This window comes from Sander vitreus, chromosome 4, assembly GCF_031162955.1.
Source record: "Sander vitreus isolate 19-12246 chromosome 4, sanVit1, whole genome shotgun sequence".
NCBI lineage: Eukaryota > Metazoa > Chordata > Actinopteri > Perciformes > Percidae > Sander > Sander vitreus.
In genome coordinates, this window is record NC_135858.1 from 19,466,206 (window position 1) to 19,489,201 (window position 22,996).

Genomic DNA, 22,996 nt, shown 5'->3' on the forward strand with positions numbered 1-22,996 from the left:
ACTAATAAGGTCTTCTTGTCTAGTTGAATTAATAAAAAACACCTGCCTAACCTTTAGATCAACCCTATGGGAAGCGATTCAACGCCAGATTATCTCCTACTTGTCTAACGTCAAGAAACAGGAGGTATCTAACCTCAAAGAGCTGTCACAGGCTATCCTTAGGCTCAGTGAACAGTATGCTCTGTCAACTAACCCCGATATGTATAAGGAAAGGCTATGCTTTCAAACTGAAAACAATCTACTATCGACATTAAAGGAAGAATGATTGCTACTGAAAACTCGCCAGAAGTTTTATGAACATAGAGAGAAAGCTAGCAAGCTTTTAGCATCTCAAGCTTGACAATCCACCTCTTCCCCACTGATATGTCAGATAAACCAAATTAAATCCTCCCCTGAAAGCATTTAAACCAACCACAAAGACATTTATGATTGTTTTTTTTTTTTACATTTTACTCCTCCTTCACTGATTGCTGATTGACTCCTTCATTAACAGAATAACTATCAGTTGGGGACCAACTCAATCACAGCTATGCAGAGCGGGAAATCCCCAGGTCCTTATGGATTTCCCGTTGAAATTGTTAAGACGTTTTCCACATTAATATCACCTCTACTTCTAGCCATGTTTACTGAATCCTTTGACCATGGCTCTCTTCCCACAACACTAACCAAACCATGTCCCTGTTAGCCAAAGAAGATAAAGATCCAACCAACCCACTGTGAATCTTACATACCTATGTCGCTTCTAAATGTAGATTTCAAAATCCTAGCCAAGGCTCTTGCTCTTCAGCTGGAGACAGTCCTGCCTTCAATTAATTTTCTCAGCTGATCAAACTGGTTTTATTCAGGGCCGTAACTCTTTTCATAATCTGCACTGGCTATTTAATATCATTTATACACCCTCTCCACCAGAAGTTTAAGAAATAATTGTCTCTTTTAATGCTGAGAAAGCATTTGACCAGGTTGACTGGAAATACCTCTTTGTCACTATGCAAAGATTTCACCTTTCACCTGAATTTGTGTCGTGGGTGAAGATGCTGTACTCATCACCTGCAGCCTCCATCTGCTCCAACAATGTTCACTCTCCTTATTTTCAGCTCCAACGGGGTACGAGACGCTGCCCACTCTCCCCTCTTTTATTTGTGATAGCTATTGAGCCGCTAGCCATATACTTAAGACATTCCCGATACCCTGAAACCGAATTATTCAATAAGGTTGAATTATATGCAAATGATTTACTTTGTCACGTTTCCAACCCTATTTCTTCTGTTCTGCATATTCTTACTATTCAGCAGAATGTTGGTGAATTTTCAGCTAACCCTCCAACTCCCTCAGTCAACAAAAGTCCATTAGTCGATGCAACATAATCCTGAAAACACATGATTGACTAATAGCAGATCTCCGCTCTAGACTGTAGAGGGAGGAGATGGGGTGGAATTTATGGTATGAGACTGCTGCTGGAGGTCAACAGCGTTCATCTCAGAGAGTTTCTGGCCTGAGGTTGGCAAAAATATGGGGTGCAACAAGGGGGGAGGTTGGGGGCAACAATGTTGTCAAAATGATCCATTAGTAAATTAAAAATACTAAATTGTGAGAAAGAAACACAGGAAGAGAGTGGAGGGATGTGTGTGTGTGTGTGTGTGTGTGTGTGTGTGTGTGTGTGTGTGTGTGTGTGTGTGTGTGTGTGTGTGTGTGCATGTGTGCGTGTGTGCGTGTGTGCGTGTGTGAAGGAGAGAAATTGAGAGGGATGAAGCAGTGAAAAGAATAATTTTCACTGATAGGTGTTTATTTCAGGTCAAGCACAGAGGGAAGGATCTCTAAGAAAAACATTGGGATCCATTCAGATGACAGGATTCATTACACAGCTTGAATGCCAACCGATCACTACAATTGAGTGCGCTGACATTTGAATTGACCTACAGCCCAGCAGAAGAGGATGCCTAGAAGTGTGTGTGTGCGCGTGCGTGCGTGCGTGCGTGCGTGTGTGTGTGTAACTAAGAGTGAAGAGTGTGTGGGTTTAGCGCTTTAGTGCTTGTGTTTTTGCATGTGCACTGACACAGGTGTGTGTTTGTGTGTGCTGACATGGAAGAAGACAGACATAAGTTACGACTGCTCTGCAGAAGTGATTAGACCTTGTCGCAGAGGGGAATACTAATACATAAAGATTCATAAAACATAAAGCTAATAGAGGGCCTTCAGCACAATGAGAGGGGAATGCAATTATACAAAGTGTAAAAGTCTTAATAATATGCAATAGAAGTAGCCAGAAAAGGGATTTTTAAGTGTTTTGGGCAAAGTCCAGCTAGTCTGTTTGGCTGCTCTCCTCCCATTTCTCCACTGGCATGTATTCAGATGATATCAAATGAGGTTAAATCTGCACTTACGTGGACTGAAAAATAATGTCTGCAGGCTAGCAGGCTGGTAACATTTTCATTCCTGTTAGTAAGTGCTCTTCCATGCATGAAAAGGGAATGGAACAAGGAGATGTACTGTAGAGATTTTCTACAGTAGGCGACAATGTAGAGGCTCTATTCTCTCCAGCACAATGTGCTTCTTACCTGCAAATACCACATTTCTAATATTTTACTATATAGTAGGAAGCTGATCTTTTTCACCAAACATTTAAAGACAATGACATAGGGTCCTGGTTAACAATCATTTTCTTAAAACTGGGATGAAATTTCATTTTTTTTGTATAATTTATTACAGTAATTTAAAGCTACAGTGTGCAACTAACATCCGTAACATTAAAGCCATTGCCAAATGAGTTGCTACAAAGCTAATTAAGCCTATGAGCTCTACAAAACTCTCTCTGTATTTCTCAGTATTGCTATGGTTACAAAATGGTGTAGTTTGGCGACATTCAGGTGCAGAAGCTAGAGTGATGCATTTTATTTTACTGCTGAGAAAAGACAACAGCAGCATTCAGCTTTGGAGACGAAGATTACATAAAAATTACAAGATAATGACCCCTTCTGAAAAGTCCATCATGCTTTTTTAAATTAAAAGTGGGGGTGGTGCATGATCACTGAAGGCTTGTGTCATGTGGATGCGCCAACAGTGTTGTTGTCATTACTTAGAATTCCTCATGGGGGTGACAGAAACTACCCACTATAGCTTTAACAAGACTAAGAGTCTACAGCCACACTTGCAGCTCTGTGAGGCTGTACTTAAGCCCAGCTGTGCTTTGAGCTAAAAGCTAACATCATTTTGCTAACATGTTAAGGTAACATGCTGATGCTTGCTTGGTATAATGTTTAGCATGTTCACCCAATTCACTCAAAACCTCAAATGTCAACCTGAAGGTTGTGCTAGACGAAAAGTCAGAGGATCACCAAAGTCATTAGGATTCATCCTCTGGGAACCATGAATGTACAAAATGTCATGGCTAATAGTGGTTGAGATATTTCAGTCTGGACCAAAGTGGTGGGCCGACAAACCAGCTGGTGTGGCTAAAAATATAAACTTCTTATTACTGATAATGTCAATATGCCTGGGCAACAATTTGCACAGTTCTTCCCTGGAAGAAGACTTAGATATTCAATGTTTTTGTCAGCTGCCAGCGTGATATCAGTGTGAGTAGTACCATTCCTCCAGCAGTTCAGCTCAGCCTCCAGTCTTTGAACAGTCTCCTTCAATGACCTGTTCTTCTCTTTTTCCTTTTCGTACTTCTTCTTCCACTGCTCTGCTGTGAGCTCCAGGTTCACTGATACAGTATTTCTTATGGTCTTGGCTCTAATTGAAGGGATGCAGGGACAAACAGAGAAAGAGCAGAAGAAGAAAAGAAGAGAATGAAACAGCGTGAGGGTAGAAGGGTGAGAGGAAAAGAGGGAAAAAAGAAAGTGTGAGAGAACAGCAGAGAACAGAAGAACTGTCATCATGGGTATTTCAGCCCTGGCTGCTCAATGGAAATATATTGCATCTCATTAATTGGTATGCAAATTGGCTTTCTGCCAACTGTGTTTTATGGTGCATGCAGAGAGAGGGAGGCAAGAATTCAAAATGTAAAAACCCTTCAGACCTCTTAAAACATAGTCACAACTAAATATAGCAATCATACATTTCATAAGAAGATAGAGTACTGTATGTGACTATTAATTATTGCTCAATCGTGACGCAAATGAGTGGCGTCACAGAGTTGAAACATTCATGATACTGCCACAGCACTCAGCTACGGCTGTACATTTCCCATCAGTGGCTATCACTTAATTTCACACTTCAGTAAGAAAACACTGTTGTTATTCATTTATTCCCTGATATTAGGGTGACAATAAGCCAGATGTCTCAATTAATAAACACTTTATTTGGGTAGTGAAATGCTGAATCAAACATCAGGTGACAATAAAGTTGTTGGATAATTTATGCCTTGCATCTATGCACTATGTACCCAAATTCACAGTCTGACCATAGACCTGCACATTTCACACAAACCTTTCTTTTTCTGAAACAATATATTCCCTTGATATGTTGATAACAATGAAATATCCAAATAAAGTGTGACAAAAATTTGTTTAATATCATGTCATATTATTTTTGATGGCATATTGATTTTAAGAAAGACATTAATCATGGTGTTAAACAGCTATTCTGGCTGACAGATGGCGATAAGAGACCACATCTTCTGTTCAGTAAAATTCAAATATCTCTTTTGGATTTTGTCACTCCCTTAGCTTGGTCATGCATTATTTATGTCAACCAAATATCTTGTGTCCGTCACTATTCAAGGAATTTATTGGTAGAGGAAAAAGGCTTGAGATGCATAAGGAGACTTGTTCAGGATCTTTTTTTATCTGTGAATTTCTTTAGTTCAAGCAATAGGAACGGAAAGCTAGAAAGCAAACCAAATCTCTGCTTCTTTGAGTGCAGCTTACCCTTAAAATTAAAAAAAAAGCTGTTTAAGCAATCCCAGCACGATCGGAAACTACAAACAAACCCTGCCTCCAAAACGGGGTGCGGGTCGTCAAAAGCAAAGTTTGAGGCAGTAATATGTGAACAGCATATCTGAGTTGAACACATTTCAGCAGAAAAACATCCCAACAGCTGCAGCTGCAGCTGAGCGAGACAGAGGTGCACAGTGCAGCAGCCCATGGAAGCATGTTACCGTTGGCCAAACATCAAAGTGGATTTGGTCTCTGTATCATTGTAGCTGGAGGGAGAGCAACAGATGAACATGGTGGTGCGACAGTTCCCGCCCAGTGAGTCCTGTAAGATGCGAGTCATTTTGCTGTCACGGTATGGCACGTGAGATTTCTACAAAGATATAAAGAGAGGAAGGAAGAAAGGCATAAAAAAAGACAGATAAAAGAAGACTAAAAGACTGTTGAGGGCATTCTGAATTGCTGTACCACCATGCACATGCCTTTCATCTTTAAAACTAAAAAAGATGTGCTGTAAGCATTAGCACAGAACAAAGAAAGAAGAGGTTTCTCTCCGTCTGCTGCGTCATTCACAGTATTACCTTTCACACCTCTGGAGCACCGTCAAAAAGATTGTGTCCTTGCTCAATGCCGGTAGATAAATGAAAGATTTGTGAGGCATTTCCAATCTGGAAGACTTTCCATTACATTCCCTAAGACTTCCAAGTTATATAATAAGAGATGGTGAATATTTTAATTACAATGATGGAGCTTGGAAGGACTATAGAGTGGGCAGAATGCATGGGTCGATTTGCTGGTTGAGTTTGGTAAAATACGGAAATAAGTTACCAGCTGTAGGCGTTGGATTATGGAAGAGGGGGACAGAAATCTAGCTAACATGTCACTGCAGCTTTCATCCAATCCAACTGCATGACAAGAATGTCTATATGGGAGGATTCTGCAAAACCCCTTAAAGGTAGGGTTGGGGTAAAGGAACACAGGGCTGATTAATTTTACTATGTGATTTGGCTTTGAGTTGACTGTTGATACTAAACTAGCTGAAGACATTAAAGACATTTAGGTTGTTCTAACCGAAAATGCTCAACTAATGCTTTGCTGCAGCCTAGACTCAATTTTGTTTTGGCAGAAAGTATTAGGTATATTTAAAAAAACAAACAATTATTAAGACGAGGCTTAGGCAGCTACAATACTCTAGAAGCCTGATTAATAAGAAAGACTGTGGAGAATTTCTCCACCGTACCGTTCCCTCGGCCAAGGCTGAGATGACGTTCCCCAGGGCCGACAAAGACTTGTTGATGTTCTTGGCCTCATCCAGCACTGATCCCTCTGCACCTGTCTTACTGACCTGACACAGATACACACAATAACTGAGGAATAAGTTATTAAAGTACATTGTCAGCATAAACATGCCAGTGGGGAAACAGAGTTTGTTTTCCTTAAACTTTCAGTTTGTGTTGATTCTAGGGGCTGCTTTGGACAAAAGTGGTAGTGTTTTTACCACACCTGCTGTCGTATAGATCTTTTCTTTACAGTGCTGTATTACTGCGTTAGTGTTACCGGAAGGACATATAGTCACAATGAATGTTTTGCTCTGACAGAAAATCATTCATTTACAATAAGAGAATACGTTACAGATGCATCGTTGCATTTCAAGTGTTGCATACGGTAACTTAGCCTGGATGTATCATGAGCTAAACCAAGTATCGTTATCACTGTCACTGTGTCACAAGCCAAAGCATTAAGAGTTTGTTGTAGCAACCAATGTAATAATAACTTAGATTAATATAGCGTATTTCATGAAACCCAAGGACACTTTACACGGTAGTACAGGGGGACAAGAGAAAGAAGATATTAGGCCAACACAAATACGGACTAAAAGGAATAGAAACGGAAGAAGGGCATGATTTATTGTAGGCTGTACAACCACATTGCGCATTTTAAAGTTATTTTATGAATGAAATATATAATATTACATATTACATACCTGAGGGCCAATTTGGTGTAGGTTTTGAGTCATTTACAATCCTGTAATTCTCTCCATCTGTTAAAAGCCTGACCGAGATTGACTCGAGTTTCGCCCGTCTTCTGTCTTTCCTTAGCTTTTAGTTGTTCTTCGTTTAATTTCCTTTTTTTCTGTTATCAGCCATAACTACAACATATAACTTCTAAAATGAAATCAGAATACAATTAGGCCTATTTAAAAACATCTCTACCTTTTACCTGGCTGCATAAGCTTTTCCGGTGTTACAAAGAAATTTGTGACCCGTCAGAATGTCTTACTGTAGAACCGTTCTGCTGAAAATCATGTTGTGACTTTGCGGGAAAAATCGGACCCGGGCAAAGGCATGAATAAAAACTATATAAAAATAGTGTTCTTTTAACTGTTGGTCAGTTAACTGTCACAGGTCATTTATGATCAAATTACAAAGTTTCAGTAACATTAATTAGTTACATGTAGTAACTTTAACCTTTAGTTTTGTTTAATTCCTTACAAATCAAATGATCTGTAACTGTAAATTTATAAGAAAATTCATAACTATGTAATTTGGTACTAATCGTAGGGAAAATTCAGACAGTGTTCAGTTGTTAGACTTCCAAATGATCAGTAATAATTAATTGCCAGTTTAACCAAGAGAGTCTTTTAATCAGAGCACAGCAAGTCAGTTTAGCATGCAGAAATGTGAAACTTGTATACAGGCAAGCTTACAGCTACTGGAGCTGAAAAAATCTTTCACCCCCTTAACTGACGCCATGGCAATACCGCATGACTACTGCAGCAATCACGTGAAATAAAACCTGTGACATTTGTATAATTCAACATATCTGGTGAAGTAAAATCCTTGTGAAATTTCATATAAACTCAACACAACCAAGTAAATAATGAGTACCAAAAATTACGTATTTCTTTTTGGGAAAGAGAAGGAAGGAAGGGAATTACAGACCTGTAAAATAAGACATATATGCATTGTAGGAAGGTTTGAGAAGGTTTATGCCAGACATCCTTTAATAGGAAAGTCACACCATATTGTCTCATAATCGTCATGGGATGCAATTATTTACAGCGAGATAATGAGGCGCTTAATTATAGAGGAGAGCAAGTTGTCCTATCAAAGCCTTCTGTAGAACATGCATAAGAAGTTGTTGGAGCAGAACTGTTTCCTCCTTCGTTCCCCAGGCATAACCAAGACAACTTACAGATGCAGCATCAGCACTTATTAGCAACAAACCACTGCCATCATCATCTATCCAGACTGTATGGCCATCTACTACTCTAAGCGCACATTATTCTATATTTTGCATCAATACTAGGTAACACCAGACTGCAGCCAGAAGCCAAGGGTCATGTTCAACCCCCTCTCTAATGTATTTTGTGTCTGCTTTTATAGATGCAGGTATCCTGGAGATAAATTGTTTTATAGGTGGTGCGATGATGAGAGCTGTCTCCATGAAACAAGGGGACAATTAGTTGTGTGTGGCTCTCCTGAATTTGACCTCTGTCTCGGCTGAAACCCCTTTTAGAGCTTATCTGAACTGGCAATGGCCGACATTTCTGCTAATCTCTATAAACGGATATCAGCATATATTCAATTCAATTCAATTTTATTTATAGTATCAAATCATAACAAGAGTTATCTCGAGACAGTTTAAAGATATATGTAATGATATATATATATATATATATATATATATATATATATATATATATATATATATATATATATATATAAATGCAGTTAAATATCAAAAAGCTAACAAAAAGCTATATCGTCGTCAAACAATAGCCGACGGGTTCCGAGATTGCATTACAGCCAATGCGTTCTGCCTCTTTTGCTCTCCACATGGAAACCTGCATGCAACCAAAGCCTGATCAAACATGATTGGTCAATACTACTCTGACTACAAACAGATTGCATCCGATACCAAATTCTTGTCTTGCCTAAAGATTCTGCATTCATATGCAGATATCTGTATGTCTCTGTATAGTGATTACCATCATCCGAACCGATTGGATTTCTCAAAATGAGCAAACACTAACCCTGATATTGCATCAGCGACAGTCTAAACCGATCCCTCTAAGACAGATTCTTTATAATGTCAAATTTAATGAAAACTCAAAGTGCAGTGCCATAAAGTAAGTGCTTTAAAATGCTTTGGGGGTGAAGTTCAGAGCCTTAATGCATTGTTTATCTGCTTCTTTGATGTCTGAAAACACCTTTTGTGAGAAAACGCGTCTGGTACCAGTGTTACAAAATCCTGCTGACAGTGAATGTTGAGAGTTTATAGGTCTACTTTTAATGTTTTTAGAGTAAATTCCCATTCGTCCTACCTTCTCACTCCCAGCTAGGTCGACCAGGTACAGCTTCCCACACAGCTTCTGCTCTGTCTCCACGTTTTCTTGTTTGATGTTTATCAGGAAGATGCTGTGACTGCGGGAACTGTGCTCATTCATGTCTGAAGATAAAGTGAGGAGAAAAGAGGAGAGACTGTAATTCAGACTCCTTATATGAAACGTCTTTCAATTCATTATTTCCCATAGACAGAGTTGTTGAGCTAGATATTCATTTTACACCTCATCATGCATTCCTCACCTTTGCACCTTGGAATTGTTATACCTTAACTGTGGGGGGAAAAAATCTGACATGAAACGTCTGACAGAGTGAGTGTCAGGACATAACGAAGATCAACATCGTGACTCACTGGTGACAGCAACATGACGGTTGGCTTTCCCTTCATCTATCACATCCATCACTTCCTCAGGACTTGTGACAAAGCGCTCCGTGCAGCCCTTAGTGAAAGAAATACACGTGCAAACATTCATTTGTGCTGTGAAGAAATAAACCATCACAGCACGTGCACCACCAAACAGACTGTATGAACACTCCCATTTGCACAATCATTTTAAGTTGCACAGTAGCCTTGCACAATATGTTTATGTCTGCACAAATACAGACACAAAATCATACAAAGATGACAAAAGTTTGCCATTTGCTTTACTTCAAATCATTATCCTTAAACTTTCAAGCAAAAGTTCGTCATTTTTGCAAATGTGCATATTTGCTTTCGAGTTATGTTAGCTAGATGAGAAAATTGACACCCCTCAGCAGCCGGTTAGCTTAGTTTAGCACAAAGACTATAAACAAGGGGAAACAGCTAATCTGGCTCTATGAAACGGTAACAAAACCCACCAACCAGCATATTATCTTTGTCTGTTTAATCCGTACAAAAACCATAGTGTGAAAACTATGATTCATCACTTTATCGAGGGTTGTCTCTGCTATGTCTTGGCTCTGAACAGCCAGCAGAGGAAGCTACTAGTCGCACCAAGAAATAGCTCAGCTCATAACTACCTGTTGTTATTTTTTACTTGTTTTTGTGTGTGGATTAAACAAATAAGATATTACGTATATAGTTAATATATATAGTTAAGATATAGTTAATTAATTACCTTAACAAGTGCAGGCTGACAAGTGCTGGTAGGTGGATTTTGACAGCGCCAGGCTAGTTGTTTCGTGCTATTTCCAGTGTAAATATGGATATATAGGTGTCAATCATCTCATCTAACTCAAAGCGTATAAGCATATTACCAAAAATATTGAACTATGGATTCTTTAAACATACACTCATATCACAAACTACATAAAAAAAGGAGAGAAATCAAACAGAATCATGTCAAACTGCTGATGACTCACCTTCACATAAGGAACTCTGTGTTTGTCTTCATGCACTGACAGGTTGGTTTTTGTCACTAGGGTGTGAGGGAAAGAGATCATCACAAGAGTGTGTGTGTGTGTGTGTGTGTGTGTGTGTGTGTGTGTGTGTGTGTGTGTGTGTGTGTGTGTGTGTGTGTGTGTGCAAATGAGCATCTGCATGTGAATGTCATGTGTTTTTACTATTGGCAGAACTATAATCTGACCTACCTATGTTTCCATGTGAGTCAGACTTTGCTAATGCGGTGTGGGGGAAAAAAACGTGTCTTTTTGCCAAAGTCATTGAGAGGTCAAGCAGATGTGTCTCATGTCTAATGTCAGCAAACACAATAGGCTACAAATTTGGCCAAGTCATTTATTGGCCCAAATTCCTACATTAGTCATTTCCCATTTGAAAGTCCTAGCTTATCGATGATGATTACATTTCACCGGATTGTGGAGGCTGTTTTTTTTTTTCCTTGGCTACTGTGTCCGTGTTTGTGTGTTTTATCACCCTACAGCCACTTTTTCTCTTTGCTACAGCCACTTTTTCTCTTTGCAGATACCTCCACAGGGTGTTGTTCCCTGTGCTGCCTCAATTCATCTCGCTTGTTGTCGACTCTTTTTTTGTTCATAGCTTTAAATGTTCCTCAGCTGCTGCAAACTCCCCTTCATACAAATGGGGGATTTCTCCACTGTCTATGGTTCGATTAAAGATGTAATCACGAGGATGCTCCCTACAGCTCCTTGTCTGGGCCTCTCCATCATTTTACACTGGTTATACCTCAGTGATAAGACTATGAACTGCAATATTGTGGCGCTTCTGTGTGTATAACGTGCAAAACCACAACATTTTATTGTCTGAAGCAGAAAAGTATAAAGAAAAGGGATCAACACATAATAATAAATATTGTGCTTTCCATAATAAAAACCTTAAGATGCTAAACTCAGTATTGTTAATGCACTAAACCTACTTGGTGAGGCACTCGCTACTGCATGGCAATATTTTTTTCTGAACTCTTTTTATCAATCTTTTCATTGGCAGCAAGACAGTAAAAGGAAAATAGGATTTTAAAAAGTGAAATGCTCCCCCATCCCTAGAGGAAATTACACCCTTGATTACAACGTTACAATGTATCCTCATACACCTAGGTGTGGTTATAAAAGTTTGAATGTCCAACTGTGAACTGAAAGAAAACTGTACAGTATTAACAAATGTTGCGTTTTCACAGTTTCAAAGTCATGTGTTCAGTGCAATAACACACCATCCAGCAGGTCCCGTATTTTATCCATGTAGATCTCAAAGTAGGAGACCTGCAGAAAAACAAAAAACATGTGGCAGGTAATCTTTGGAAAAAAAAAGGGAGTGACAGAAATAGGAAGTGTTACAGAGAAAGGATGTAAGGGATGCCCATTGTGCAAATGATGTTGCAGTAATCTGTCCTCCGATGGTATTATCCTCTATTAGAAGACTGTTGTGTAAAAGGAAAAAAAGCTAAACAAATGTTGTAGGATTATTGAGGTTTATATATCATGATTTATTGGTGCTTGGCTGCTTCTACTCAGTCCATCCATGTGAGGATTACATCAGAAGCCCCAGCTGAATTCCCTCTGTGTCATAGAGTAAAATTGAGCAGATCCCTGTGTGACAACTGTACAAATGCCACACATGAACAGACATATATGGAAAATCACACCAACCTTTATGTGGAATTCTAGGTTCTCATCCATAGCAAATATATGTTCGAAAATGTCCTCTGCGATCCGGGGGATGATTCCCATTCCCTGGGGATCATGAAGGTTCCCCTATGAGAAGAAAGAGATGAGATAAGAACATGTGAGTGAAGAGCAGGATAAATGCAGGCCGTGGAATGTATTAAGTGGAGAGAATAGTAAAAGAAAGGAGAGCAGAGAGGCGTTTGACTTGAAAAGGAACAGGATTGTTTACCAGAGGGAGTTGTAAACGAGGTTAGTTCCCACAGAAGGCTGGGAAAGAGATATAGTGAGTGATGGCAGTGATGGAGGGAGATGTACTGTTAGAGGAGAGCAGAGCAGAGCAGAGACGGATATACTCTATGTCTGTGTGCATGTGTGTGCGCCACAGCAAGAGGGCTACCTTTTGAATTATTTAGTGATACTTTACCTCCATGGTGTGTGTTTTTCCAGAGGAAGTCTGCCCATAAGCGAAGATAGTCCCATTGTATCCACCCAGTACATCTATAATGAGAAACAAAGTCACAAAAAGCATTTAAAAAAAAGAAGAAAACAATGTGAAGAATGGCAGTAAGAGTGCCAAACAAACAAAAAAATCCAACAGAATGACACAATGTCAACCAGCCAGGCAATAGGCAATTTGTAGAGGGATGCGGTGGGGGCGGGGGGCATCCCACTTGTTAGCAAAATGAGTAAAATGCCATCCTCCTCCATCCCCACACCCCAAGGTCTCTAATAGGTGGAGCGTTTCTATTTTAACTGGCACAGCATTTCTAGCTTTTATGCCACTGGTTTAGCAGCCCAGAAAACTCATGTATGTGTTGTAAATCATCTCACATGATGCTACTCAGCCAATCAAATCTGTGCATAGAGCTTTTAGTCTACAATGGACTGACTCTTACATGTTGATTCTTCCTACGGGCAGTTCAAAACCAGTATGTCTCATATCAGTAGGCAAAGGTCTGTCAAAGATCAGACTGTGCCACATCCAGTAAAGCTTGTGTGCACTGAGAGGTAGATGATATTTAAGCTTGGTTAGGTGCTGAACGACCTCTGTGGCTTCACACAATAAACAACATCATCCCTGCAGCGTTAAAGTCACCAGGAGGAACTCAGTGAAGTAACAAGCGAGTTTAGATATATTAGCTAGATGAGAAAATTGACACCCCTCAGCAGCCGGTTAGCTTAGCTTAGCACAAAGACTATAAACAAGGGGAAACAGCTAATCTGGCTCTATGAAACGGTAACAAAACCCACCAACCAGCATATTATCTTTGTCTGTTTAATCCGTACAAAAACCATAGTGTGAAAACTATGATTCATCACTTTATCGAGGGTTGTCTCTGCTATGTCTTGGCTCTGAACAGATTTTATTCAGATATTATTCTCTTTCCATTCATCTGATAGAAGCCACAGTGATAACACATCGTCACCAGTTAGGTTATAAAGCAGCAAACTGCTGGTCATCGTGTGACCGAAACAGAGTGTGACAAATAATAGAACAAAGAATAAAAACTCTGTCTCTGAACGTAAATATGGCCAGCCAGAGATAAGATAGCTAAGCAACAGAGACCACCACAAAGTGAAACAGAAGAGAAGAGAAAGAGAGGAAAGACAGCATGAGTGGAAGAGAAAAACAGAAAAGGGCAAAGAAAGAAGCAGAAAAACAGAGAGAAACTGACAAAAAAAAACAGAAAAGAGAGAAAGTGTAAACATGGACATCTCCCAAACCAGCTTTCTCTGGCCTTGCTTTCCGTTTCTGTTACCCTTTTCCCCTGACACATTTTAAATCTCACTTTTCATCTCATTTCTTCATTTTTCTAAATCCCTAACCTTGAATTTTTCCAACCCTGCACTGTGATACATCTCTCTTCTTTATTTTGTCTTTCCTCTGCCTACTTGGTAATCTCACACTCTGTAAGTAATCTCGCCCATCAAATCAATCTCTTTTTCCTGCTCCATCTAGAGCTAGTTCAATCGAGTTCCACACTCGCTTTAAAGGTGGCACAGAAATGAGACCGAAACAGGCGGAAAAAAGAGGCAGACTGGGGGAGGGGTAAAGGAAAGAAGATTCAACTCTCATCTGGTTTCGTTTGATCTAGGGACTTCTGGATAAACTAGTCCCGCCGTGCTGTGATAAGCATGCAACTTGTTAATCTGGGCATGTGGATGCTCATACCTGTAAATCGTGTGACCACACCATGTCATAAAAATTGGTTTTCTCACTGCTTGTCAGGAGTCAGTGAATAGAGAGGTAACGGACAAAGCTGATAAGGAGAACCCAACGATATTGTGAGTCAAGGTGTATTGGCTTCCTCATTCATCTCATGCATTGTGAAAGAAAAAAGGGCAAGCTATTTGTTTACGTGACTCACCTTTGACAATCTGCTTGGCACAGGTGTTGTAGACCTGTATCTGCGTGGTGTTAGTGGGGAACACCTGGTCAAACACGTACGACTTCCCCTGTGAAAGCCAACACAAACAGAGAGTTGCTTTAGATTACTGTCAACACCTCATCCTCCCCTGTGACTCCCTGTTAAAATCCGCTCTGGGAAGTTTGTGAAGCAGAACACAAGAGTGTGTGTGTGAGAGAGGGAGACTACACATGTTTATCACTAAAACATTATGTAAAGCCATATTGCCACCGCAAAAAGTGCCACATCAATATTTCCTTTACACACAGTGCACATGCTTTAAGGACACTGTGTCCATCTGTTTGTATTAGGCCTGAATAGCAGCGCATCGATCACATTAAGAGGCCTATCTGTCTCTTTTGAGTGGAATGCATCCTGTGTTTGTGTCTGATTTTATTTGTGTGTATTTTGCGCTATTCAGAGCCAGTGGGTGTTTTGAATGAGCGCAGTGCAGCATGAAGCTTTGAGCAAAAGGCTGTGGGATCCCAGGAGAGACAGAGAAAGACATCGCATCTTAAGTGAAGCCATTAGAGGTAGCGTTCAAGGACTAGGGGAGTAAAGTGATGCAGTGGAGAGGAGGAATGGAGTGGAGGAGTAGAGCAGAGGAGTGGAAATGCAGAGAGGGCACAAGGAAGCAGATGACCTTAAACCAGTGACAGTATGGGAAAGAGGCAGCACAAGATCAAAAAAAACCACAAAGAGAAGGAAGGTTTTTTTAATACTGAAACAGGGCTGTCAGACAGTGAAGAACCAAACAAGTCAGCCAACCAGCTGACTAACATCCACAAGATCGTGGCTGTGGATGTAGAGCGATTGCCTACCGATCAGACGGTTGGTGGTTCAATCCCTGGCCCTGCAGTTCCATGTCAAAGTGTCCTTGAGCAAGACACTGAACCATGAACCATTGCTGTGTGTAACTGTAAAAGTGGGTGGACCACCCACAAACCCTGCAGACACCCACTGTGAGAAGCAGCTAAGAGAGGCTGTCTAACTGTCACATTTTTTACGTTGCACAACTAACATTTTGAGCATTGATGGTTTAAACTCAATCAATCAATTTTTATTTGTCACATGAAATCGTACAAGGTACAATTATAGTGAAATGTAAACTGTTTGGTATGCTGGCTTTAATGGTGTAACATTTCTACAAGCTTTCTAAACTTTTCCATGCAAGTTAGTGACCTGTATTTAACTCTTTACTTTCTATTTTAATGGTATTTTGTTTTGTCTTTGTTTAAGTGGTTTGACAGTAAAAACAGACAGAAAAAACATGATGTAATCAGATGAGATCAGTTAATGACATGCAACAAAGGTTTCCAGCCACATAACCAGCCGGACATCCCGATTTATTTATTTAATTATCGGAATGTGCATTGCAGCAAATTGCATCATTTCAAGTAAGACTTCTTAAAAGTGTGGGGGACCTAATGCAACTAGTGATGGGAGTCATCTTTGGTCTTGACTCAGTGAGACTCAAGTGACTCAGCTATGTCTCTTTTAAGCCTGCAGAAAGGCTGCAGACTTCTCAAAGGGTACTTCATCGTATGACTGGCAATAAAGGTCTCTTATGTAATGTGGATGGCCTGTATAATGGACAGCTTTGTATTCTATCCTTATTGTCGACAGGGTTGTAATGAGAAGTTATTAAATCTATACAAGCTCCATGAGTCTTGTTCTATTCATGCCCATGTACAAGGAGGGAAAGGATAATGGTCCTATGGGGGAAACACATTATTACCTCCGCCAAAGTTCAGTTTGTCTGTTTGTTTGTCAGCAGGATTACAGAAAAGCTAATTGCCCAATGTTCATGAAAATTGGACGAAGGCTGTAGCATGAGCCTAGGAAGAACCCATTCAATTTTGGAGGGGATCTAAATTACGGGGCGGATACACAAATTATTTCTTTTACTTCCGTTAACATTGCGAGATAGGGCATGGCCTTGGCCGAGCTCTGCACACTCTGAGTACCCTTCTAGTTATTGCTATTATTATTTAGATAAAATAAACTTTATTGATCCTACAGGGAAAAACATTAAGAAGAAAAAAATTAGGGATTAAAAAATTTAGACATGGAAAAAAGAGGAAGAAAGTGAGAGCTGCTCCAACATGCTGCCACACACGTTGCATCCTGCGCATGTCATTTTTTACTGTTACATAATCTACTATAAGGAAAATGACATTTTTCTGCCCTTTACTCAAAACCATACAACTTGGGAGGATGCTCTAAAGCGGTCTGGGATAAAAAACACCAATAATCCCCTGCACCTCCGAGTATTATATATGGGGCCCTGCGGCTTCTCAGCCTTTTTTAATGACACATTCAACAACAAGCTTGACACAAAATCCCAGTGCACACAAATATATCAGTGACTTGAATAATAACTTCTGTTACAGGCTTTCAACGATGGATTATTTTGTAGTTTAACCCACAAAACACCATGTTCCTTTTTTAGTTCACAAGCACATATTATGTTGGTTTTCTAGTCACATTCAATTTTAACACTATTTTAACTCTATTGTAGGGACTACAAATTTGTCATAGTAAAGATGTTATTGTTCATATGGTCAATAATGAATTATGGGAAGTGATGATGAATGAATGAAAACTCTTTTATTCAAGTCGAGTCAATATTTTACACAGAGCAGTAACAACTCAACCAGGGGGAAAAAAGAATTTGAAGGTTTTTTTAGTCAATCTTCATAACAGAATTCAATGTTCACAAACAAAATGTGTTTTGTCAGCCTGTCAGTAGTATAGTAAATGAATCTATAGATTTAAATAGTTGATTTAAATGTATCTTAACCACACCAAATCACATTAATTCAACTGGAGTTAGTTAACTGCTACTCTGCTAAGCTAGGCTAGTTAGTTAGCAGGGTTCGTTTATCTGCCTCTGTTATTATAAGATTCAGTCACTGCCTTATTTATGTGGTAAAACAAACTCAATTACTTAGATGTTGAAACTTCATAATTTATTTTTAAATTACCAAACAAGTAGAAAAGTGGGGGTAAATTAGCTTTACCAGTTAGCTCTCGCTTGCCGGAGTGGAGTCACAACTCTGTTTTGTAGTCCCATACTGTAAATTGTTTTTTCAAACATTACACATTTCTATGTCATTTTATATTATAAAACATATGTCAAATAGTCAGATGCTGGTTGGTTTTCACTCTGGTTTTTACCAGCTGTTTTGGCTCATAGGGCTATACATGATTTTAGTTGACTTATTATACCAATTGATGAAATGTATTAGTTCAACGTTTCAATGTAGCACATGCATTTTCATCTGATTGAAAAAGATTAAATTATATATACTCTTATAGACAGCTGGTCATAATGTCTTTTTCCAATGAGCCATTTGTCATGCTGCACAGTTCACAGATGTAAACCACACCAAAGACAGGCAGGGAGGGAGAAATCATGATGTGGTCTGCATTGAGGTGAATAAAATGAGTCAGTTATATAAGCTGGAAGAAAAACAGCCCTTTGCCAATCATTTGTTCCGCTGGCTCCACTGTTACAACACTAATCTTTCTGCTGCAGAAATATGATAATAGCATAAATGTACTAAACATTCTGTAAGATCTCTATCTGAGCGTCCATCTCTCTGCCTGTCGTTCGGACAGCTATAGAAACACTTACTTGTTTGTTTGTATAATTTAACAGATGTCTTTTCAATTATGAGCATACACGCCGATAAAGCAGGAATGGGAAGCAAAAGAAGTGTGTGTGTGTGTGTGTGTGTGTGTGTGTGTGTGTGTGTGTGTGTGTGTGTGTGTGTGTGTGCAGACATTGTGCATTGCCCTCAGCTTTGTGTGTGATGTCAAACACCCACATGCCCTGTCCAGCCTACAATTTGCTGCTGTCTGCTAGGAGACAAAGAGGTAGTGGTTTGCAGGCAGAGAGAGAGAGAGAGAGAGAGAGAGAGAGAGAGAGACAGACAAACAGACAGAATTAAAAACTGCAATAATCAACAGAAACTGTGAGAACCATTAGCAGTGGGTAAAGAATAGCCGAAATAAAAGACTGAGATGAACAGAACCAATACAAGGAGAAAATAATCAGTGAGTAGAAAATTCAAGACATACTGTATATTCAGTATAGACAGCAACAAAATGAGAGATAAAGAGCGTGAAATACAACCAAGATCAACAATGACAGCAGGGGGAGGTGGAGAACACATAAGAACAAGAGAGGCAATTGACTGAAGGCAAGAAAATTAGTTAACAAGAGGCAGTAAAAGAAAAAGGAGAGGGAGGAAGGGTTTCAACAGGAGCTGTTGAATTTAGATGGAGGCCTTCTGGTACACAGGGTTAATACCTTTGGGACCAAAGAGGCCTCTCTCTAACCAGAGGGCTTGGCAAGGGTCGCAACAGACACATACATCACAAATACAGCGTACAGACACATCTAAATGTTGCACATACAGTCATGTGAAAAAATTAGGACACCCATACTAAAGTTGACTAAAAAGAGGAATAAAAAAATCATCTTTTGGAAATTGATCTTAATGCCTTAATTAAAAAAATGAGGAAAAATCTGACCTTTAAGGACACCAATTTTCTTTGTGAATGAATAATGTATCGTAAATAAATAAATGTTCTTCCTTAAAATAGTAAAACCCCTACGTTAAATTCCCATAGAGGCAGACAGATTTTTATTTTTAAAGGCCAGTTATTTCATGGATCCAGGATACTATGCATCCTGATCAAGTTCCTTTGGCCTTTGGAATTAAAATAGCCCCACATCATCACATACCCTTCACCATACCTAGAGATTGGCATGGTTTTATTTCAGTTAGCCTAATAGCTGGTTTGATTTGCATTGAGAGATGATTTTATGGAAAGTACCCCATGCCAATCTCTAGGTATGGGTGTCCTAATTGTTTCACATGACTGTATGTCTGTATGCAAAAAATAACTTGCCATGAATGTACTAGTCAGAATCAGAATCAGAATCAGAAATACTTTAGTAATCCCAGGGGGAAATTATTTCGTACATTTCATTTGTACAGAGAGTCGGGCCACTTTCCATTGACAAGTGTTAACTTCCTTGAAGGCGGGTACTCTGTTGAAGTTTAAAACTATTGGATCTGCCCAGAGCCACTCTGGTAGCCTTGCTCCGCCCTCCCACGTACTGTCTGGTAGGACCATGCTAACAAGAGGGGAGACGACAACAACTATCGGCTTAGCATCGCTAGCGTTCGCCTTAGCCAACTCTTTCACCACTAACGGAGCGAGCTGGAAAATCAGACTGTTCCTGAACCCCGTGGGGAGGAGGGCCACAACATCATGGCCACCAACAAAACTCAGCAAAGATTGTTCTTGCTCAGGCTTTAACTTCTGGATATTTGGCAGCGTTGCCACAATGGACCGCGTCTTTCTCCGCCGCCATTACAGAACTACAACTCAAACTAGCGCACGTCACAACCTCAACGTCATCGTTCTCAGCCACTCCCTCTGTTTGCTGATTGGACCGTCAAATATTTGGCCGGAGAAAACTGCCGAAGAATATACTGCAAACCCAGACGGAGTACTGAAGGAAAATTACAATTGAGCCGAAGTACGTAGGAGGGTGGAGCCAGGCTAACAAAAGGTTGCTTGTCAGGAAAATGTAAACATAGCTCATTTTAAGTGTTTGAACAATTTACCACTGCCTTCATGCCTCTATTGAGGAGAGTCTTGAAGGTAACAATAGCCACACAAAAAGGCTAACACACAAAACAACTCCCCCTGCATCTGGTGAATATTTGGTGACTGCCAAAGCTTGCTGCAAGGGAACAATACTTTTCAACGGCACATTTTGATCCCATTTAGGGAGGTTTCATTCATTCATTCACATTTTTCTTCTCCATCTAGTTTCACACCACAGCATCTCTACCACTATCCAGGAGAAATATTTCAAAGGCAGAGCTGAAAGGGATAATAAGAAGATTAGACATGTGTCCCTCCTCCTCCTACACATTGGTGGGCTGCAAAGTCAGGAAGGCAGAAAGGCAGGCGGCTGCTCACTTTCTGCTCCATGGGTCCTTTACAGTGGTTTGGTGTTGGTGTGTGAGCTTGACTGAGTGTAGAGGAGAAAAGCAGGAGGGGTCCTATTTTCCCTTATCAGACTACGTGTGTGTGTGTGTGTGTGTGTGTGTGTGTGTGTGTGTGTGTGTGTGTGTGTGTGTGTGTGTGTGTGTGTGTGTGTGTGTGTGTGTGTGTGTCAGTCTCCCCCCAACTAGGGCTGGTCAATATATCGATATTATATCGACATAGACACATGATGCTAGATATCGTCTTAAATTTTGGATATCGTAATATCGTGACACAAGTGTTGTCTTTTCCTGGTTTTAAAGGCTGCATAACAGTAAGTGATGTACTTTTTAACTTATCAGACTTACTAGCTGTTTTATCATTTGCCTTTACCCACTAAGTCATTGTATCCACATTATTGTTGATTATTTATCAAAACTCTCATTGTGTTAATATTTTGTAAAAGCACCAATAGTCAACCCAACAATATCGCGGCAATATCGGCATTGATGTATTTGGTCAAAAAAATCCATATCGCCAAGCTCTGCCCCCAACCTCACAAACTCATCAACTGCTCGTCTCTCTCCTCACACAGATAAATGCACATGCAAGCACAGAGAGACTGACAGGAGAGAGGAGTTCATGCTGCCAATGTCTGCTCCATCCGTCAAGCTAATCAGGCTTCAAGCCCCAGATAACAGCATAATTAGCGATTCTTTCGACAATAGAAAACTCCTTGCAACTGCAAACGCTCCAGTCACACAATATTACCAAACATAACTGTATTTCCTAATTCACACTGCTGACAAGTCTAAGCAGAATCAACTGGCACAGTGCCTCAAGAGCAAAGTGGCTCTCACTGTCGACTGAATGCTGAGATGCAATAGTGGAACTATCACTTTTGAGTTGTCTTGCAGCTATCTTGTAGTTATCATAGCATTGTTTAAATAGCTGTTTTACTTAATCGCTAGCTTAGGGAACCAAAGTTTACCACCCAGCATTACATTGTTAACACTCTGGTAATAATTTCACTTAGTTCCCTGCGTCAAGTTGTTTATTAAAGATCCACACATTAAAGTGGAGCAATTAGTCCCCCATCAAAGTGAAATATGCTGCATAAATTATCCGGATGAGTGAGGGAAACAGGAGACAGAGGAGTGGAGAACAGAGGGAAGGGAAGATTGGGCTATGTTCACCGAGTTTCAGACCAGAAAGTAGGAGCAATATCAACCTCCCTATAGACATTAGTGGAGTGGGAAACAAAGAGATTCTGAGAACATCCAGTTGAGGAGAGAGAGACAGAGAAAGACAGAGTGACTGATTGTTAGAATGTAAACCACGACAGATGAACTAAGATGCCAGCCAGACATTTGCAGAAAATATAGAGTCAGAGAAGACAGCAATAAACTTGCTGATGTGTATTCCTTTATTTGATTCTGAGTGTGTCTGGAAAATGACACACTCACTCCAGAAGTCCCACCGCAACTCGACCTACCTGTCTGTTAGGAATGAATATTATGCTGCAATGTCTTTGGTACATACCACAATGTGCCCGCATCACAGAAAGTATCAGTAAGTACTGTACTGTAAGTACTGAAATCTTGTTTACTTCTTTTGGATCAGGTAGTTCCTGATTTAAATCCAAATGTTGACAGTTGAGTTTCAAAGTTGATTCTTGACCTTTGAAAAAACAGTTGACAAAACAATCTCACCTCCATTCAGCGGCTGTCCATTAAAGCAACATTATGTAACATTCATACCTGCAAACTCAGAAGGGCTGAAAAAGGTGACACGTCTCGGTCGTAAATATGGACAGCTGTACCCGTGCATTTCTTATGATTGTATTACTTATGATCAAAAACTAGCGAGGTGACAACTTTGCTAACACAGACAAACATCAAGCCAGTGCAACAACACAAGAAATAGCAAGCCAGCTAACGTATACTAATGGTGCACTGTGCCCTTTAACGCATGTCAGCGATCCTCTGTTGTTAAGAGCCAGACAAGCAAGTTTGTGTGCTCATTCTCCGGGGGAATAGCCATTGAATTTATTGACCAAATGAAGGTACAAAAGCTTCCGTAATCATGAGGCAGGCAGGGCAGGATGTGACACAAAGTATTCCTTTAAAGTGCAAAGAAAAATGGCAATTTGAAAATTTACAATTACACGATATCTGAGCCAATTCCATCTGCTGATGAAGATCATGTGCAAAGACCAAAAGCATCTCCTAAATGGACTTTGGTGAGATTATGTCATCAACTTGACAGTTTTACTTGGACAAAATGTATACAC

The 22,996-nt window shown here is 39.9% G+C and overlaps 1 protein-coding gene across 1 annotated transcript in view; it reads right to left on the minus strand.

The window, feature by feature from the left end:
* The window catches only part of kif5ab (kinesin family member 5A, b), a 62,360-nt gene that overhangs the window by 29,888 nt on the left and 9,476 nt on the right, over positions 1 to 22,996 (minus strand). Inside the window, 10 exon segments of the mRNA XM_078248892.1 lie at positions 3,584 to 3,732; positions 5,099 to 5,247; positions 6,115 to 6,219; positions 9,202 to 9,326; positions 9,573 to 9,660; positions 10,565 to 10,620; positions 11,827 to 11,875; positions 12,263 to 12,367; positions 12,705 to 12,778; positions 14,650 to 14,737. Of these exon segments, the coding sequence (XP_078105018.1) occupies positions 3,584 to 3,732; positions 5,099 to 5,247; positions 6,115 to 6,219; positions 9,202 to 9,326; positions 9,573 to 9,660; positions 10,565 to 10,620; positions 11,827 to 11,875; positions 12,263 to 12,367; positions 12,705 to 12,778; positions 14,650 to 14,737 (988 nt within the window).